The following is a 17,402-nucleotide window of genomic DNA, read 5'->3' as shown; positions in this document are numbered from 1 at the left end:
GTGTGGTGGATGGAAGAGGGAGGACTTGGCTTAATTTCCATTCCTGATTTCTTTTCCAATCTGACATTCTGTTACTCAGGAATTCAGGCTGCATCCCTGCCTTTATCTTTCATAGCCTGTCCGTGTATAATTGAAATAACTTTCAGCGTGTTGCTTAATTTTGTTTTAACTCTGTTTTTATTATTGGCAACCAAAATTCTAAAGTAGTAGACCCCATTTCCAGGTCATCTGTAATAAATCTGCTTCATAAACTTAGCTATGTTATAAATGAGAAACAAAGGAAGACATACTTGTGGCTCTGGCAAAGGGATGGGGAGGGAAGGGCAACCACTGTGAAATATACCCAGAGTCCTCTCCATAATACATACCAGTGTTTCAGGGGTAAAGACTGTCAGAACCTTATCCCAGTTGGGGGAAGAGAATTCCTCTCCTCTCCAGCTCCTGCTGTCTGTCTTCCTGTCTCATCTAGGGGGGTAAGTGGTGACTATTCAGTAGATTGGAGATGATGGAATCAGGAAAGGAAAAGGGAGCCTGGTGGGGGCAAAACCTCTATAGAAATCCTTGTGAAGGTGACTAGGAACTAGGTGAAATACTGTTGCCAAAGACATTTAAAATTTATATTGAGAGGGAAAGGAAAACAGCTAAATCCTGGAGTGCTCTAAAAGTGAAACTAAGTACTCACAAGCCTGATTCTCACATGTCTGGAATTACATTTATTGCCTCATGAATATTTCACTGTTGCCAGAAGTCTTCCTCAAAAATGTAACCCAGTCATTCATTCATGTTTGGAACTCAGTGATATCAAAAGTAATCTGGAAAATCCCTGTACATATAATCCCCATGAGGAAGAGTCCTTTATTGCATCCTCCTTCCTTAATGCAGCGTTTTCTCTTGCTACCAAAGACTTAATGATCCTGAATATCTCTGCTGCTGGCCCTGCCTGAGCAAAAGATGTGCAGCATTCTCAGTCGAATCTGCTTGGTCTTAACGGTGTAAACCACTGGATTGAGCACTGGAGGTGTAAGAAAGTGCAGATAAGAGAGCAGCATGTGGCTGGAAGGGGAAGCCCCCCTTCCAAATCTGTGGATCATAGACAGGCCGATCATAGGTGTGTAGAAGAACAGCACAGCACAGACGTGGGAGACACAGGTGTTAAGGGCTTTGAGGTGCTCAGCCTTGGAGGCAATGGCCAGCACTGTCTGGAGGATGATCCCATAGGAGAGGACAATGAGCACCAAGTCCACACCCAGCGTGGACAGCACCACAAAGAGACCATAAGCACTGTTGACGTGGGTGTCAGCACAGGCCAGCTTCATGACGTCGGGGTGCAAGCAGTAGGAGTGAGACAGCAGGTGATTCCTGCAGTAAGGCAGCTTCCTCAGCATAATGGGGGCTGGGATGTGGAGACCAATGCTGCGCACCAGCACGCCCAGACCCAACATGGCAATCCTGGGACTCGTGAGGATGGTGCCATAGCGCAGAGGGTGGCTGATGGCCACAAAACGGTCCAAGGCCATGGTCAGCAGCACAGAGGACTCCATGACGGAGAAAGTGTGGATGAAGGAGAGCTGGGCCAGGCACACATCTACTGCCACCTCCCTGACACCCAGCAGGTAGATGGTGAGCATGGTGGGCAGTGTGGAGGCAGACAGGCCCAGGTCGGTCACAGCCAGCATAGACAGAAAGTAGTACATGGGGTGGTGCAGGGAGGGCTCTGACCTCACCACCTTCAGGATCAGGCTGTTTCCTGCCAGTGATGCCACGTACATGGCGCACAACGGGATGGAGAGCCAGGTGTGCACAGCCTCAAGACCTGGGAGGCTGGTTAGGAAGAAGGAGGTGTGGTTGGAGTCAGACATGATGACCTGAGGGGCAGGACTCCAGACAGAAGGACAATCACAGGCCCTAGAACCAAAGGATTGCTGGGTCAGAACCTGTTCTATGAATCAAGACTTTGCAAAGACTCTTCGAAATGATTTTATGATAACCATGGCCTTTTAATTTGCCCAAGTATTTCACCTGGTTCATAGATCAAGAACCCTTAAAAAAAGATGATTTTTGAATTATTAGAAGAAATCTTGCAGACATTATAAGCCTGGCCCTGGAGCCACATGACAAGAGTTGACCCAAAATCAGAATTTGAATCATGGCTTTTGAAAGGGTTCCAACTCTATATTGTACATATTGAGCAATGAACTCTTGGTTCCAATACAGTCAGTGTTTCTGATCTGGAACCAAAATTTAGGTGTCCTGACTCCCTGTCAGGACCTCCTTCACATGCCTTTCAATAGGTACTTCCGCAATGTAGTGAATTTTGTATGAGATTTTTGCAGAGAGATACCATCTTTCAGATTTAAAACAAATCAAAACGGTTCCCTTTTAAACGTCAGTCCTCCTGTGTGAGCACACAAATACATCCTTTTTACATATGCAATTTAAAATTCCAAGCTATGGCAAAAATGTTGGACATTTATTCAAATATGATTTATTCTTATAGAGCTGTGTGTGCAGAACATTAAGTAAGATGATTCCTAACTCATAGTGACCAGGTATGTTGAAGATTATCAGTAACTATTCAGCATTATACTGATGAGAATATAGAAAAGTACATTAATTTTTATAATTAAGTATACTTATAAAATAATTTCTGGAGAAATACCACAGTCTGAGGATTGATCTTCTGATTTTCCTGTGTTCTTTACCTTGAATTTTGTCCGCTGTCTCACCTCATGCCATTTCAGCTATCTTCATATATTTGGTCCATTATGAGTTCCATTTTTTTCAGAGAACAGTGAAAGAGAACTCAGTTTGAAAGCTTTTCATCTTCCCTTCTAATCATAAACAAAGGAGGAAGATTTCTGGAGTTTTCCAGAAATACAAAACATTGAAGAATAATAGTGAAAAAGGATGACTTAATTTTGAGGAATCTTACTTGATCATATATTCAGGGATTTTTTTTTTACAGATCGCATTGTTTTTTTCTTTATTTTATCACATTTCCTTTTTTATGTCATGGGAAATGCAATCCAGTATTACTCTCTGAAAAGTAGGTCCACGTATCTATGAATTCTGTCACTTTTTCTTCTGCAGGTAAAAAAAGGTGTAAGTGTAGCTTATTACCATTTTCTTTCATCTAAAGTACTTTACAGAACATTTTCACATAGACTATTTTAAAGCATCTCAGACTTCATAAGTTGGAAGATTGGTTTTTCCAGACTAAGAAACTTAATCATTAACTTTCCTAAGTTTGCATAGGTCATAATAGGAGGATCCAGGACTGGAAATTAATCTGTCTGACTCAGTGTTTTTCACTCTGGATATTGTTGTTTGAATGCAAATGCTAGCGAGTAACAAATAGACTTGACACACTCATAAGCCTTATCCTTAAATCAGAGTAAACTAAAAACTCCCATGAATTGCTGTTTTTTAAAAATCCCTTCATGATGGCCTTTCTGGTTTTTCTGTGGTAATCTACTTTATTACCACGAGATTAGGTGCCTGTGTTTTCATTCAGTAATTAAACTGTCTCAGGCAATGTTCTAGATGCTAAAAACAGAACTAGGAAAAAAATAGTATCTCAATAATAGGGGAAGCATGAGTCAATATTATTTCAAATATGTGAAGAAAATAAAACAAAGTGGAAAGAGAAAGGGGTGCTATTTTAGACTGAGAGTTTAGGTAAAAGCTCTCTGAGGAGGGAGCAATGGGAGAAGCAAAGCACCAAAAAGGAGCAAGAAAGTTGGAGATCCGTGTGTCCATGGGTGAGTGGGTGAGTGATTGCTAAGGAATGTAGACATGCATCAGGGAAAACCTCAGCTTATTAGCACACGAGTTAACTAGGAGCTAGTTATCTATTATAGCTGGAACTGGGATAGAAATAGGAGAGTTAAGAGAACAGAGATGACTTTCTAGAACCAACACAATTACTGAAGAAAGGTGCATTTCACCAGGCAGGGGTAGTAGGATGGAAGCATATTCTCTTATGTGCTGAATGTATAACAAGTGGCTCTGAAAGTGTGGACCCTGGGCTAGTGGCATCAGCAGCACATGAGAACTTGTACTAAGTACAGGTTATTAGGTCCCACCTCAAACCTACTGAATCAGGATTTCTTGGGTTGAAGCCCAGCATTAAGGTGTTTTAACAAACCCTCCACGTGATTCTGTTGCAAACCAACATCTGAGAGTCACTGTGGTACAGTGTTAAGAATAGTATTACTTGGTAAACAGATGAGTGTGATGCTGTTGAGGTTCCACTTAAACAAGGAAGTGAGGCAGAAGCAAAGATTATGAGTTAAGAGAACAGAAACACCCTTAGATAAAGAAAGATTGCATCTCCGTGCTAATCTTTGAGATAGGACCAGCAAGGATGCTCAGTCACAAACAGATTCTTTGGGATGCACCAAATGATTTTAGCATAGGTCATTAAAGATCAAAAAAACATATAACGGTTATTGTAGATAAGGATGCTCTGTTTTTCTTTATAATTTATTTGAGAAGTACCAAATAGTTAATCAGGTAATCTGTCCACTAAATTCTCTTGTTATAGGAAGTTGGACAAGCTGTTTTATCCCTTGTACATATAGATTGATGAATTTCTAGTCAGTTACTGACAGATGGAGCAAAATGTGAAATAAGGTGAAGAAATGTTTGAAGACACTGAGTGAGAATTATTGTACATTCAAAATAAATGTTTAATTGCTATCTATGAATTCTCCATCCTAATTTCACCTTGCACAGTTTCTTTAATATTAGGGAAAAATCTTTAACATTGCTTACCAAACTAAAAGATTCTTACTTCACCCAAAGGATTCACACTTAGAGGTAAAAATACAATGAATGTCCATAGTGTAAGAGGATTCAGGGTTCCTGACATTATTCCTCTTTCTTAGACTTTGAGAAAAGGGAACTTTGAAAAACGCATTGAGAGGCTTATATATGTGGATCATATTTTTTTTTCATATATATTGCACTAAGCTGATTGCCTAGAAGAAGAAGAGTTTTGTGAGTTTGTGTGTGTGTGTACATATGTTTCTATGTGATGATTCTTGTTTTAATTTTTAAGGAATACTTGTTGGGTGGAGGAATTCAGTGGTAAGAAGTAGAAGAATATAATTGAAAGCTGGGTACCTGATTCTGGTCCGGGCTTCAGCACAAAACACTAAAAAAGTGAAATGAAATAAACAAACAAAACAACTTGGATAAAACTTGGACTTAAGCAGAAACTATTTTCCCTAAAGTGTTAAGAATGCACTATGAGTTTCTTCCTTATAGAAACTCTTTGTTTTGTCTTGTCAGCAGATTTCCAATCAGACAAAAACCTGTAGCATCTTGGAGAAGACCAAGTGGGAAGCCAGGCTGCATTTCCTAACACCAATATCCATTTTCTTCTGCAACCATATTAGGATTCAGATTAGTAGCATTAAGAGAATATTCTGCTGTGATAGTAATAGGAAATGACCAGAGAATAGGTTTCATGTTCACAAAGCATTCTCTTTTCATACAACATGCATGTACTCACAAATAACTATGCTAATTTCACTTTTCCCATCATCTAAAGAATGGAAATCGGTGAATTGTACCAATTCTCATAGTATACCTAGATCCTAGATTTATTTGATGATAAACTAAGACAGTGGATGGACATGTTCCTTGTATTCTATAAAATACTTAGAAAGTAAATAATAATTGTTTATATTTGTCCATCCTTTTTTTTCCCCAAATTTATTTACCATGCTCAAAATGCGAAGAGCTTTTTCAAAGGTGATGCTTCAAAGATTCAGAAATAATGGCAGTTATCTCAGTCACCCTCAGTTTATCAAATCCCATCGTCATTCTGTTAACCTTCCACCTTGCAAGGAGAAACAGATCTTTTCAAACTGTTTTCACAAACCATCAATCTCCGTACAATTCTATCCCTCAAACTTTTCCTCATTTCAGCTTGTCTCCCTTAAGGCACATAGAATCCATCTGCAGTTCAGGTACACACACATCAGGCTGTATTTAAGACAAGGAGGACTGTTGATGGTGATTTGCCAGCTCCTCCTTGCCCATTTAATTAGTTCTGTTATGGCAGCACATTTGAGGAATTCTTTAGAAAACTTATCCAATAACCTTCCAGACAATATCTGAAGGTGAAGAGCCCCTTTTCTTTCTCTGAATCTTCAGTACTGTCCTTTTTCAGGGTCTTAACTCAAAACATATTAACACTGTCCTTAAATGAGCACTGATAAGGAACCTTGGCAAATGGCTTTACTCCCTTCCACTCCACACCCTAAGCTGTTGACTTACCCACAAGGAGACAAGATCTGAGGACATGTCTCACCCTCCTCCAGAGTACATTCCTGGATAACCTCCCCTGATGGACATCCTGGGCTTTGGGGAAGCAACAGCCTTTAACCATGTCACTGCCAAACAAGTTTTGCGGTGGGCTGTAAAGAAACTCTGTTGTGATTGAACAGGCCTGTCCATGTCTGAGTATTTCAGTTACTGAGCCCCCTTGTACTGTGATTAAAACCTAACTAGCCTGTTTGAGAGAATGAACTTCAACATCAGAGAGAGCTGAGTTAAAGATGATCTCCACTGGTAATTACATAAGTTGCACAAGCTCTTTTGAGCCTCATTTCTCATGTCTGTAAAATATAACATTACTACCATTGGGAGGTAATGAATATATGGTCAACATCAATGGCCTTGGGGTTAAGCTGCATGGATTTGAATCTTAACTGTCATTTATTAGCTCGGAAAACTTGGGTATGCTATTTAACCTCTGACTCAGTTTCCTCATCTATGAAACTGAAATAGTGAAAAAAACTAATTCACCATATTGTTGTGAGGGATTCAGTTAGGTACTCCATTAAAAAACTTAATGCTTGCCAATATTCAAATAATTATCTGTAATTTTAATATTAGTGTTACTTCATAGTAATACAGTGAGTAATATAATAATATACTCAAATCACTAGTACGTTCTTTAAAAGTGCACATTAAACATTTAATAAATTATAGGATGATCTCATATAAGTGCAACAAAGAAACTTTATATTGTTGCAAAAGCAATTAAAAAAACTTTAATAAAATGAAGGACTTTCCAACTTTGAGCATGTATCTCTGTAGTTAAACAGAGATCAGAAATTTAGCCACAGTGTTGAAAACCAAAGCAGACAATTCATGGTGCCCCAAAATAATGTTTTATAGAAATTCTTTGTTTCATAGTATAGATGCAAAACAAAACAAAATACAGTTTTTGTGGGCATACTCATTTGTCAGCTCCATCTCTAGGCAAGAAATGTAAAATATATCAAACATTGAAAAACAGTGCAGAGTTGTAATTCCCTGTGATAAAAGGAACAAGAAGTGAACTCCATATCGATCCTGGCTTTCTTCCTAACTGCACTTTAAAGTTCAGACAGGGCAGTTGAATGCAAATTGAGAGCAGTTGTCTTCCTACTGGAGGGAGAAAAGAGAAAACTGATTTCAGAGTCTATGATGAATTAAAATTTGGAGCATTTACTGAATATAAGGAAGTTGCAGAAGGAAGGAGTCTTAGAAATCTGTGTAGGTGTTTACATGAGTTTTTCACCAAATTGTAAGCTGTGATTTGACAGAGCAAGGCTCCAGAAAGCTTGGCAGAGAACATAATTGAGGGGAAAAGGTGGGCTGGAGGTTGAATACAGATTCTGGAATTCATACAGTACTAGGACATACTGGAATTTCAACAAGAGGGAAAGGAAAGATCCTTTGAAATCCTTTGACATTGATTTTAAACCTTAGAAGGACCACACCACTGGAATAAGAGTATGTGGTGTGGTTTTGGTTTCATGAAATTAAGATTCAGTGTCGTGTGCTACTTGGGCACCTTAAAGTGAGAGTGTATTAAGAAGCCTAACCATGAGTTTCCCTGTTGCTACCAAATATGCCCCACATCTAGCAGAAAAGTCTCCCCTCACTAGTTCCCCTAACAGTGAAACCAACTGCATTCCAACTAATGGGTTTCATTTCCCTGCCAACTCATGAAATTACTCAAACAAGCCAGTCAAGTAGTCCTCTGAGAACAAGGGGGTAACCCCACCTCCTTGTTAATATAGAAGTTGCCTGCCATAACTCCTGCTTGTTCACTCTGTTCCCAAGTGCAACTCCTGTGTGTCCCTTGCTTGGCATGTGATCCTGTTTCCCCAGTCTGGGAGTACCTGTGGCCAGTATACTGTTGCCAGACTTTTATTTGCAATGTCAAGTGTCATGGTTTCACCCATCCCCATAACCTTGGGGTGGAACTCTCTCTTATGCCAATGGAGTGGATCAGAGACAATCATAAGAGACTACTGTAACCCAGAAGTAAGGGCTAGTAAGCATCCACCCTAAAAAACGCCTAAAACCAAGACAAGGATCTACCAATAAAATCAGCTGCCTGCCATGTCAAATCAGACTCTTTTTATGTAATACAGTATGACCGTGATTCTCAGTAACATAGTGCCTACAGTGCCCATGGGCACATAAAAACAATAGACACATGAAAAATGCAAAAAATTAATCAGAGGAAATCAAAACAATCAATGGAAAAAGTCTCAAGATGAACAGATTCTGGAATTAGAATAAAAGAACTCTAAAACAGCTGTGATAAGTATGTTCAGACACAAAGAAAAATATGGACATAAGCAGTCACACACATATGTGTATTTACGGTGTACAGATATGTAATCTAGCACCTTGGGGTACATTCCACCTTTTTCCCATTTGTTTGTTTGAACATGACTGTATGCTTTGTCAAAACTAATAGAATTGTAAACCACAAAGTATGAACTTTGTTGTATGAAAATTTTAAAAGGGGAAGTAAAGTTGAGGGATCCCGTGATGGATGGCCAACTGTGAAAAAAATATTTCATCTGTATTACCAATACATGACATAATCTCACTGGGGGACATGAGGGGGAAAGGGGAAAGTAACTTTAGAAAAATGGTGTTTTAACTGGGCATTGTAAGTTTAAAGATAAAAAGAACTGCATACAAACACTGTACGTGAGTTTGTAAATGTGTTCCCGGAAGGAATATGGATTAATGACTTTGAAACTATTTTTATGCTACAAGGATAAAATGATGAGAAAATGAATTGTAGACAGTGGTATCCAGGTTTTTCACTGTCCAAGAAAGAAATTAAAAAATGAGAAATAATATTTTAAGGTAGTATAAGAAAAATATTCCTACAATTTATAATTCTAATCTAGTAAATTTCTAGGAAAAAAATAAGGTTTTTCGGGCTAAAAGAAAATGATATCAGGTACAAATTTGGACACACGCTAAGGAATGCAGAGAATTACATGAGTAAAGTAAAACTAAGTATAATTTTTCTCATTAATAATGTATTTACATGGTAATTTACTATGTAGTGCAAATCATTGTATAAATGTATTCATAAAGTGAAATACTATTCATCAGTAAAAAGAATAATACATGAACCGCATAGATATATCACAATATAATCATGCTGAGAGAAAAAAGCAAGTGCAATAACAAAAAGAGCATATACTTTATGAATACATTTATGTAAAATTTTCGAAAGATGCAAACTAATCTGTAGTAACGAAACTAACTCAGTATTTGAGACAGTTTAGGTGGAGAAAGGTACTGGGGAAGGAGTACAAAAAAGCAACTTGATGGTGCTGATGATTTCATAGGTGCGTATTTATGTCAAATTTATCAAATTGGACACTGTAAAGATGTGCCATTTTTATATGTCAGTTATATCTCAAAGCAGTTAAAATTTAGTGAACAGAGATACATGAGGTTATAAGATCATAAGCAAAGTCAGCTAACTTAACAGAGAGTGTATTAGGAGGGTAACAAAAGGTATCTGCAGTGTCTTAATAATATGTCATATGTGGGGTACAGTACAGGGATGCCAAAGGGGTTAGAGCATTGGACATTCCAGGTGGAGTTACAGGATGAACTAGGGTGAGATGTTAGAAACTACAACATGTTCATGGGCACTTCAACTATTTTTGTGTTTCTGGAATGCAGGATCTGTTGAAATGAAGTCAGAGCAAGAAAGGCTTTATTTGCTATGCTTAAATATTTTATTTTTTCTAGTCTCCACTTAAAACTCATTACCTCAAAGGTATGTCTCTGAATATCCCATTAATCAAATGGACACATCCTTCTTTGTGTCCTCACTCTTAGCTGTGGTATCTGCTACCAATGCACCTTGACTTAGTGGGAAATTATATGTTTACAATTTTGTTTCCGTTGATGATTTAAACTTTCACACCGAGGAAGTAATATCACAATTTATTTTCTTTATGCTTTGCATAGGAAGTGGCCCAGCACAGATGAATAAATATTATTTAAATGAATGGTTCTGTAGGGGAAAAAAATCAAATATTGGTAATATGTTTCCTTTCTCTTTTTCATTCCAAAATTGTAAATAACTACAATACAATTTGATGCAAAGTATTAGCATGTAAGCAACAGACTTACTTGACCTATTACTGGTTATGCTTGTAATGGATCAATTCTATCAGAGAAGTTAAGCTGAAGGTTTATCCAGAAAGAAAGAGACCATAACTTAGAGAGCCAATCGGTTTCTTCAGCTTTGACTTGTTTGTGGAAGCCTAGTCACCTCTCATAAAAATGGTCTTCCAGAGTGACTACTTAGCTTATTTTTTAAATCTTCCTTAAAATTCAGAGAAAATTCAATTGTACATGGCATCCATCATTCAAAAACTATAGCATCTCATGGTAGTTATAAGGGCACAGAATATCCCATGTATCCATTAGAAGTAAGGAGCAGTGCTTTAACTATAATCAGAGGGCTGAAGAATGTTGAAGGCTGTATCCACCAGTCATATGTTATGGAGCTTAAAGAAATACTAAGCTGTATAATATTCACGTTGTGACACACTTCAGTCTATTATGATAATTAATATCTTTATTTCTTTAAGTGCATTTAAATTTTTTGAAATAGTCTACTTGGCTTGTATATTCTAGTGTAAGTGACATGTATAGTTAGTATGCAAATCATAAGAAAAACACCTTTTTATTTTTTCATATTTTTAAATTTTCACTCATTAAATTTCACTCATTTATTTTCACTTATTATTTTTAATGAGGCTATCAGAATTTAAAATTACCAATGTTATTCATGTTGTATTTCTTTTTTTTAGTTTTTTTTTTTTTAATTGAAGCATAGTTGATTTACAATGTTGTGTTAATTTCTGGTGTATAGCATAGTGATTAATTTATACATATATATTATTTTAATGTTCTTTTTCATTTTAGGCCATTACAAAATATTGAGCATAGTTTCCTGTGCTATACAGTATAAACTTGTTGTTTATCTATTTTATACATAGTAGTTATTATCTGAAGATCTCAAACTGGTAACTGTAAGTTTGTTTTCTATATCTGTAAGTGTGTCTATGGCTTGGAAATAAATTCACTTGTGTCCTTCCTTTTTTTTTTTTTTTTTCTGGATTCCAATACCAACAATGGAATTTTTCTCTCTCTTCGTGGCTTCACTTAGTATGACAATCTCTAGGTCCATCCGTGTTGCTGCAAATGGCATTATTTTATTTATGGCTGAGTAGTATTCCATGTATAAATATACCACAATTTCTTTATCCAGTCATCTGTTGATGGACATTTAAGTTGCTTCCACATCTTTGCTATTGTAAATAGTGGGGTGCATGTGTCTTTTTGAATTAAGAGTTTCCTTCAGATATATACCCAGGAGTGGGATTGTTGGATCCTAGAGTTAAGTCTATTTCAGGAAAATAGACTTAACTCTAGGAAAAACATTTTTTTTAATTTCACATATTTGTCAAATTTTCAGAAAGTACAAGTGAGGCCCTCTTAGGTTTAATTTTTGTATGGTTCTAGGTTTTTAGTTGGAAAAGGTCTTAGATATCATTTTTGAACCCAACTCTTCTGATGTACTTGCCTTTACATGTAAATGATACTCTCAAGAGGCTGTCAGTTTCCTCTGTAACAATCTGAGTTTTTTGTAGACTGATAATGACGTTTGCAGAATAAGAAACATGTTTCTTTTTTATTTTTTTCATCAAACAGGCACTGCTTTGATGGCTTGAAAGACACCATAATGCATTTCAGTCTGTTTTGAATGATTAATTGTTAGATCCGATGGAAGGCACTCTCTGGCTCCTTTCTGAGATGTCTTCAGTCAGCAGGCTGATTATCACAATCACTATTTTATCCCTGTGGCTCAGAGCTTTTGAGGGTGGAGTATCTTCAGAATGCGAATTCGAATCTCTTTGGTTTTGACACTGTAGACAATTGGGTTGAGCATTGGAGGTACAAGAAAGTGCAGATAGGAGAGAAGCATGTATAGCTGAGCTGGCAGCTTCTTTTTCCCAAAGCGATGGATCATGGACAAGCTGACTAGTGGGGTATAAAATAATAGTACGGCACAAATGTGGGAAATGCAAGTGTTGAAGGATTTGAGCCGCTCAGCTTTGGAAGCAATATTCAATACTGTCTTCAGAATTAGCACATAGGAGAGGAGAATGAGTATAGCATCCATCCCCAACGTGGAGAGCATAATGAAGAGTCCAAAGGCACTGTTCACACGAGTGCTGGAACTGGCCAGCCTTAGAACATCAGGATGAACACAGTAAGAATGAGACAGAAGATTCACAGGCTGGCATTGCAGTCTTCTGAGGAGTACAGGCAGGGGCAGGTGAAGGGCAGCACTGCGGGTCACAGTGGCCAGCCCAATGGCCCTGATGCACTTGGTTGTGAGAATGGTGGCATAGCATAAGGGCTCTCGGATAGCCACCCAGCGGTCAAAAGCCATGGCCAATAGCACTGATGATTCAATGACTGAGAACGTGTGGATGAAGAAGAGTTGCATAAAGCAGGTTGCAGCTCCCACCTTCCTCTGGCCTAGGAGAAAGACAGCTGCCATGGATGGCAGTGTAGAAGCTGAGAGGCCCAAGTCAGCCATTGAGAGCATGGAGAGGAAGAGGTACATGCGGGTGTGGAGACTGGGCACAGACTTGACAGCGTGCATGATGGTGATGTTGCCCAGCAAAGAGAGACCATAGATGGAGCAGATAGGAATAGCTGTCCAGCCATGAGCAGCCTCCAGTCCTGAGAGATCCATCAGTATGAAGAAGAAGCTGCTGGCATTGTTGTTGGTAGCAGTGGCCATAACTCCGAGAAGTTTGCCCTTAAAAATTTTCAAAACAGCAAAATTTTATTCTTTTGCAGCATTTTTTCTATCATTTCATCACATATGGCACCCATGGCCTGTCCCTGCAGGGTGATAGTGCTCTCCTCTTCTCAGAACTGAATCTTAGTTTTTAGACCCCCCCCCCCCCGAAGGTAGTGCTTCCCCTCGTGGTGGTTTGCCTAGTTTACAGGAGCAAATTTGGCCTTTTAGATATAGAAAATTCCTTCCTAATATGATGATATTTTAAGGTTTAAAAATGCAAAGGGAAACCCTGTACTGAGAGCACAAAGCCATGTGCATTATCTAAATTTATTTTTGTACCATAATATAGGGTTCTAAAAAAACTGAGATATGGATAATTGTATTTAATGACTGCTTGGGAGCTAGAAAATAAAGTCCATATAAGAATGTTAATACTGTCTCTGAACTGATATTACCAGATGTATCCTTTGCCCTGAAAGACAGTCAGGATATAAAAAAATAGTATCTGTGACAAGAAGACATCAGGAAGACTGAGCTAGATTTGTATGTTGACTAGATATAAGTTCTTTCTTAATCGGCATTAAAGCTCTCTCAAATTGTTCTAAATAGCTGCTACCAACATGTGAGAGAAAGAAAATGAAGACTAGATAATATTTGTAAGTTGGAAATGCAGTATGTTCTCAGTGCCATCACACATTTAGTGAGCTCTTGTTATGTGCTCAATTTCAGTAGTAAAATAACAAGCAGTGTATAGCTTATGTCTTTGAAGGTCGGGTAACCCACTGATTAACACAGAAACATTCATAAACTAGTTCATGTGGTCACTACCATGGATATATAAAATTTTCTAACTGTGAATTAACATCCTGTTCTCCATGACTCACCTTTTTCATAGTCCTGGATAACTTCAAGGACAGTTACTTTTAAAAAATAAAGTAAAATGTAAAATCTGAGTACATAGAGTTCAAAAGAAACTTTGGTCACATATATAAAGTTCACACTGAATGATGATTTCCTTTGTCAACTTCTTGGGAAAATTCTCCTAACAATGAAGTTCTCAACATCTTCTGAGGTAGTCAGTTATGTGGCAGCTGTTATCAGTTAGATAATCCTCATTATATTCTAATTATTTTTCATAAACTAACTATAATGCTGCCTTGTAAAGCCATAAGGAATACCCACAATCCCCATTTCCCATGTTAACTGTTAGTCTAAGGGAAACCAAATGAAGAAATTCTGTGAAAGGTCAACAATGGTATCAGCACCAAAACAAGCAAGGTAAATGAATACTAAAAAAATTCTGGCAGTAATTATAAGGCAAGCTAAGGAGAAAGTAGAAGTACCACCTGTAAAAAAAAAGAGGACAAGCAGATGCAGGCATATCTTATTTGAGAAAAGATGTGTTATAGAAAGAAGAAAATTGGGTTTTTGTGTGGGTACACTTATCAGGACGTGAGGGTGGGTGAGTCCTAGGAATCTATATTGTCCTAATACAAACTCTATGAATTGTGGTTACAGAGGGAGAGGTAGGTGATGAGTAGACTTTGTATCCATGAACCTGCTTCTGAAAAGTTTTATTTATAGACTTTTTACTATAGTGTTTTTTCAGCAAACAGGAAAGGCAACCCAACAAAATGTATAGACTGAAATTATCATAAATGTAGAAAATACATTGTTATTAATAAAAGTAAAACATCTAAGATCCAGCATGAATATTCCTGGAAGGATATTTAACACACTGGTATAAATAAAATAGCAAATCAACTCCTGAAACATCATAAGAGTAGGAAAGAAGATAATTTTATATTCAGAAGACGTAAGATGATATGTGACAAGCTGGTGATCAGTTCACAAACGGGGAAAGTCTTCGGGGCTACTGCGAAGGCTTTGATTTGACTCCACCTTCTAAGTATGTCAGGAAAAGAGAAACTGCTGCTCTCAGACTTTAAGCATAGACGTAGGGTGTAGATTCAGCCCACGTGTCTGATTCTGTCCAGGGAGAGGTACTGAACCATATAAAGACCCAGTCACATCAGAAATGCAATTTCCACCTTCCCAAGAAGAATGGATCCACAAAACATAAAACTGGGTGAGAAGAATCAGGGACACTTGGAATGCAGGGAATTACCTGAGACAGGAAAGCAAGGGAATAAAAACAATAGTAGGTACTGCATCTTGGAATGGTATGAACTAATTCTTTCAGCAAATTCAGTGACTATCCTGGGTTGACCACACTATCTGGACTTGCAGAGAGATAATAGGATACATGAAGCCAAATTCTGATCAAGCATAGTTATCCAAAGAACAGCACGTCACCCGAATTAGGTGTGAACATTAGTGGTGAGAAGAGAGAAGTATGCCTCAGTCATGTGGGAAGTGTTTAAGGACTCAGTAGATATAATCAGAGGTTAATAGCATTTCCCTGCTTACTTTTCCCATGCTGCCCCTGCTGAGTGTGAGCAGATGGGAATGTCATCCCTCCTGTATGAAAACTGGGCAAGATGTTTTCAGTCACAAAGTGAGCAACAAAAAATGCCATCTTTTAGTTTGAGCTTTGCTCCCCAAGAATCATAAAAAAAGTTTTTAATATTTTTCAGAGTCATCTTGTCCAACTTCTGCTAAACGGACTCTGCAATATCTCTAAAAAGAATGTGCAAGTCTGTCTTAGAAAGCCGTTCATTGTACTATGATAAGTAATGAAGGAATTCTACCTTCCTGAATTGAATCTGTGAATATTCTAAGCCTCACTTAATAACTGATTATCTAGATTTTACCTGTGTTGAAGGATTCCAGTCTGCATTCTTGTCTGAAAAAATCAGCCACTTGGATATTTTTTTTACTCCCATAATCAGAAAGGATTTTTGTATGTTTAATATTTAGTAAGGAGCAGCTATACACTTAAACGATTCATCTACATGTGGAGAAGAAACACACATTACAAAATGTCTGGATTTGCTCACAAAGAAATTCTAAAATGGTGGGAGTTACTTAGGAATGGAAGAGATGACACCTCGGGACAAAGGCCAGAGCTTGCATTGCAGGCCAAATGCACGTTTCTCTCTGGATAATGTTCCCTCTAAGTGTCTCATCATTAGAAACCAAACAGTTATGACATTTTGTTGGACAGTGTCTAATATGTGTAGAAGATAGTGTAAGTTTGACTTCCAAAAGTCTTTTTTTTTTTAAATGTACAACTTTCTGAGAAATTTTGCTACATTGCCTGTATGCTAGGAGGCTCTCGGGCTATGCAGATCTTTAAAGGTGCTAATGATGCTCCATAGCACTAAAGCCACCCAAATGGAGTCCAGGAGTTTCTTGCATGGCCCAAGAAACACTGCATTAAACTAGGTCATATCAGTTCTTCAGAGAATAAGTACAGACCTATTACACTTATAAAAAATCTTATAGGCTAGATTCAGTATTGTCAGTCCTTTAAATTATTTCTTTTAAGACAAGAAAGCTCCATAACTCTTCATCTTGAAAGGTTCATTGGTAAATATTTGGTGTTGCCTCTTTTACAGTGTAGTGTGAAATTTAAAAATCATATTTCCAGTTTTCTTTCTTTTCCTTCCTCTGTTCCTTTGTTTGCTTGTTCGTTGCTTTCTTCCTCCTCCCTCCCTTTCTGCCTTCCTACCTTCCTTCCCTTCCACCCATATCTACACTAGCATGTGACTTCTCTTGACTCCCATCCTGAGTATAATACAACATGATGTGAGCTAAACTCGCTCAAGGTGTTTCTCTCACTCACCAGACCCAGGTCAGGGACACAACTTCTCTGGATGGTGGTGCAGCTAGGGATCCATGAGGCTCCCTGGCCTGAGCTCAGTGGCAAGTGAGCAGGTTTATAAAGCACTGTTCTGGCTCTCCCTGAAGACTTACACCCAATCCCTGTAGTATAGGGTCTCAGAGAAGCATCAAATGTGCATGTGCCAGACAGAGTGGTCCAATGCTCATTTTGGTGGGTCTCTGCCAGCTCTCCAGATGACATAAGCTTAGAACACACACCCAGTTCTGCTTCAGGCTTGCTTTCTTCTGTTTCCAGACAGAGACCTTTTTAACTCTTAGAGATAGAATGTATCACATAGGTCATAGATATTCTAGACCTAGAAGCATCTGGCATGACATTTAGATCTTTGGGACATACAGTCCTTTATATCCTCCAACCCTCCTCCTCCAAATCAAGCAGTGTTTTTTCTTAAATTATAAACATCTTTTTTGAGTGAGAGTGGAGTATCTCCAG

General features: G+C 38.1%; 2 protein-coding genes across 2 annotated transcripts; both read right to left on the bottom strand.

Annotated features, from left to right (window-relative positions):
* Positions 1-905: 905 nt before the first annotated feature.
* Positions 906-1,859, bottom strand: LOC102520760 (olfactory receptor 51G2). Its single transcript, XM_006183098.1, has one exon. It carries the CDS (start codon positions 1,857-1,859, stop codon positions 906-908), a length of 954 nt encoding a protein of 317 aa, XP_006183160.1.
* Positions 1,860-12,114: 10,255 nt separating this feature from the next.
* Positions 12,115-13,159, bottom strand: LOC102520515 (olfactory receptor 51G1). Its single transcript, XM_006183097.2, has one exon. The coding sequence runs from the start codon at positions 13,157-13,159 to the stop codon at positions 12,212-12,214; it is 948 nt and encodes a 315-aa protein (XP_006183159.1). The 3' UTR covers positions 12,115-12,211.
* Between the last annotated feature and the right edge of the window lie 4,243 nt (positions 13,160-17,402).

The sequence above is a fragment of the Camelus ferus genome, chromosome 10 (assembly GCF_009834535.1).
Source record: "Camelus ferus isolate YT-003-E chromosome 10, BCGSAC_Cfer_1.0, whole genome shotgun sequence".
Taxonomy (NCBI): domain Eukaryota; kingdom Metazoa; phylum Chordata; class Mammalia; order Artiodactyla; family Camelidae; genus Camelus; species Camelus ferus.
This window is presented reverse-complemented; position numbering and strand designations above follow the sequence as displayed.